Here is a 3112-nt window from a genome sequence, read left to right as displayed (position 1 = left end):
GCTGGTGCTGTAAACAAACCTAAATAAATAGGATAAACTATACGTCTAGTACTTAAACTATCAATTTCGATATATTTTAGTACAAAAACTTTCAGTTTTCTCAAAACCATGCCTAAAGTTTAATTTTTATTTCATTTTAGTATCCCGTTAAAAATTTAACGTTAAATTTTGAAAAAAAATAAAAAGTTTAAGTACTAAAACAGACAAAAGTGATAGTTTAGGTACTAATCGCGTTAAATTGTTTGACAACGGGATACTAATATGAAACAAAAACTAAATGTTAGGTATGATTTTGAAAAAATTGAAAGTTCAGATACTAAAACTGATAATTTAGATACTAAATACGTAATTTATTCAAATAAATAAGGCAGGAGACGTAAAAGGTGGTAGCACATGTGATGTGTTTTTCACATTCAATAATCTTACTCAGATTGTTACATATGCTAAAAACATCAGTATTCAACCATTACAAGCTAATACAAAATAGAGAAGCAGAAAACAAAGGTTCTATTACTATATCCCAAATGGCAAGTGGACAGACCTCCGCTACTCTCGTCGTCGAACTAAGCAAACTAGCGTTCCATTACCGCCTCTTCAAAGTTCCAGTCTCTCACAATATCTCTCCTAACAGCACGACTACGCACAAGCCGTGGGGGACCAGCCATTCCAGCACTGTTCTGAAAACTTGGTTGTGGGGTCACTTTGGAGGTTGATGTTATAGCCGGCCTCGCAGACAGTAGTGCTGACTTCCTTGCTAGGCAGTTAGTAACGGCTGAGCATCTTCCCTCGTTATCTGAACTCGAAACAGAGTAACTCCTGAAAGAGTGTGATGGACTTTCCACACTGTGACACACCAGGCAAGCAAGACTCATCTTTCGGTCTTCGTGACCCTCAAACCAGGAATTATGTTTCTGTTTTGCAACAATACAGCTACACATAAGACAAATTGTAAATGTATCATAAATTAGATAGCATTTTTTCCATCATATTGTTGAAAAACAAAATCCAAGAAGAAAACAGTTACTGATAAATAGAAGCTGAGTTTTATATGACAAACAAACAACAGAGAGAATAATTTTGTGTTGAAAGACTAAAGAAGCTACTAGTCCATTGTCTTACTATTTGAAGTGTATATATTGCATCTATAACAAGAACGACAAACATCAAACAATCAATCAAGAGGAACATCAAATCTTCTGTCTAACACTATATTAACAATTATAAGGAAAACATCATAAATCGTTGCACATTCTAAAATCAATACAGGGCAGTCTGACTCATTTGGATGTAGCCTTTCTTTTGAGTAATTTAACAAGTAAATAATAGATACTGCCCATAGAGACTTCTTGCTTACTTATCAAAGCCTATGGCACATTAATTGAATAAAGTAAAATGTCATTCCCACAATCTCATCAACAAATAGCAAGCTAAACCAGTGAACAGCTCTTCCTTCTCGAAATTGTAAACAAAGCAGAACATTTCTCAATTGATCACCAGTGGCTATTTTAACTACTTATTATGCTATATCATTCCTGAATATAAAGCTACAATTCAACAGTGACACCCTGTCTGCTATACCAGAGAACTCCTCTATTTTCACTTTTACTGCCATTGTACCTGTGATGAACCAGTGCTCTGAAGATAATAAAATGGCAGTCTGAGAAAGGTTTTCCATTAACAAACTCATACTGCTTAAGAAGAAGATTGCCAAGCATAAATGAAGATGTTCTGGTCGGGGGAGCCCATCTTCCTTTATAATGCTAATAGCTGCAAACAAAGATCTCTCCATGTCCTAACTAACATTAAAAAGAACAAGGTAAAACAATGCCACACAAATAAGCATACTTTATTTGCGGCTCTTTCCCCCAAATCGGTTTGTTGTAACTCTCAGCTATATTGATGATGCAAAAGGATCAATTCAAGCTCTGCTAAAGATGGGGCATATACAATCAAATTTGTTTTCTCAGTTTCAATGAAGACAATCTTTGTATTGACCACATACATAACTAGGAATTTTCTTCTTTTCTATATGTCGTACTTGGTTGTCAGAAATTATACGATTATAAAAAGACATTGAAAAGATGACTTATAATGCTCGAATCAAAAGCATGGTGAATATATAAATGGAGATCTTTGCATGATCATTATCTAACAACCTCACTAGCCTCATGAAAAAGTTATAATAATTGAATCTGGAGCAAAATCTGCAATTTGTGTATGACACTAAAGTTCCCAAATGGCAACAAGTAAAATAATAATAAAAAATAAAATTAATAAATAGAACATGGAACAACTATATCTATTATTACAACTAATTGGCAATCAAACTATGCTTAAATTTGCCTCATGATCCAAGACAGGCCATGACCAATTCATTTCTTTAAAAGAAAAGCTAAAATGCCTTAAGCAAATCACATATCTAAGAATTCCAAAAACAACCCAAAAGCAGTAAAAAGAACAAGACATATCAAAACAATTCAACAAAAGAACAAAATTGTTCTTATAATCAAAAGAGATAAGACTCAAAAGCCCTATCTTAAAAGACTCCCGAATTTGGGGTTTTCATCAATTATTGAAAACCACCATATTTCAGAACAAAATAAAATAAAACCCACAAATCCCAAACGCATATGAAGCTTATAATCAACAAAAGCAAAACAAAAATCGTCGTAAAAAGAAAAAGGAGAGAAGTTGAGATCAGAGGAAAGCAAATTTACCTGAAACTCTTGGTTTGATTTGGAAAGTTTGGGGGTTGATTAATGCGAGTGTTGTATGCGTTTTCCTTGGTCGATTCCTGGGAGACTTTAAAGCAAGGATCCGTCCAAGAACAAGTGATAGAGCAACTGCAAGTGGGTTATCTTGATCTTCAAATTATTTGATTAATTCAAATATTAAAATTGATATATAAATATAATATAACAGCGAACGTAATAAAGTAAAACACATCTATAAATAGTTTTATTTTGAACACGCAACTAAAACTTTTCGTTTCAGTTTTGATAATTAATTTTAGGATAAACTATCTGTTTAGTACCTAAATTATTAGTTTTTGTCCATTTAGCACCTTAATTTTTAACTTTTCCAAATTATACCGAATATTTAATTTTTGTTT

At 33.0% G+C, this 3112-nt stretch overlaps 1 protein-coding gene across 2 annotated transcripts; it reads right to left on the bottom strand.

Moving 5' to 3' along the window:
* Positions 1–384: 384 nt before the first annotated feature.
* Positions 385–2833, bottom strand: LOC120212232. 2 transcript variants are annotated; one of them, XM_039210615.1, is made up of 2 exons: positions 2718–2833; positions 385–911 (listed from the first exon to the last, which is right to left on the bottom strand). In XM_039210615.1, the coding sequence occupies exon 2, from the start codon at positions 870–872 to the stop codon at positions 573–575; it is 300 nt and encodes a 99-aa protein (XP_039066546.1). In that variant the 5' UTR covers positions 873–911; positions 2718–2833; the 3' UTR covers positions 385–572. The 2 variants fall into 2 exon arrangements, with proteins under 2 accessions (XP_039066546.1, XP_039066545.1); XM_039210614.1 differs by having other exon boundaries at positions 387–930; positions 2718–2829.
* Between the last annotated feature and the right edge of the window lie 279 nt (positions 2834–3112).

Source organism: Hibiscus syriacus, unplaced genomic scaffold (genome assembly GCF_006381635.1).
Source record: "Hibiscus syriacus cultivar Baekdansim isolate YM2019G1 unplaced genomic scaffold, ASM638163v2 tig00110007_pilon, whole genome shotgun sequence".
NCBI classification, from domain to species: domain Eukaryota; kingdom Viridiplantae; phylum Streptophyta; class Magnoliopsida; order Malvales; family Malvaceae; genus Hibiscus; species Hibiscus syriacus.
The sequence above is the reverse complement of the archived record's forward strand: the minus strand, read 5'-3'. Positions and strand labels throughout refer to the sequence as shown.

Excerpts from the sequence above, each read along its gene's own strand:
- LOC120212232 (XM_039210615.1), bottom strand. The coding sequence starts at position 872 with ATGAGTCTTGCTTGCCTGGTGTGTCACAGTGTGGAAAGTCCATCACAC.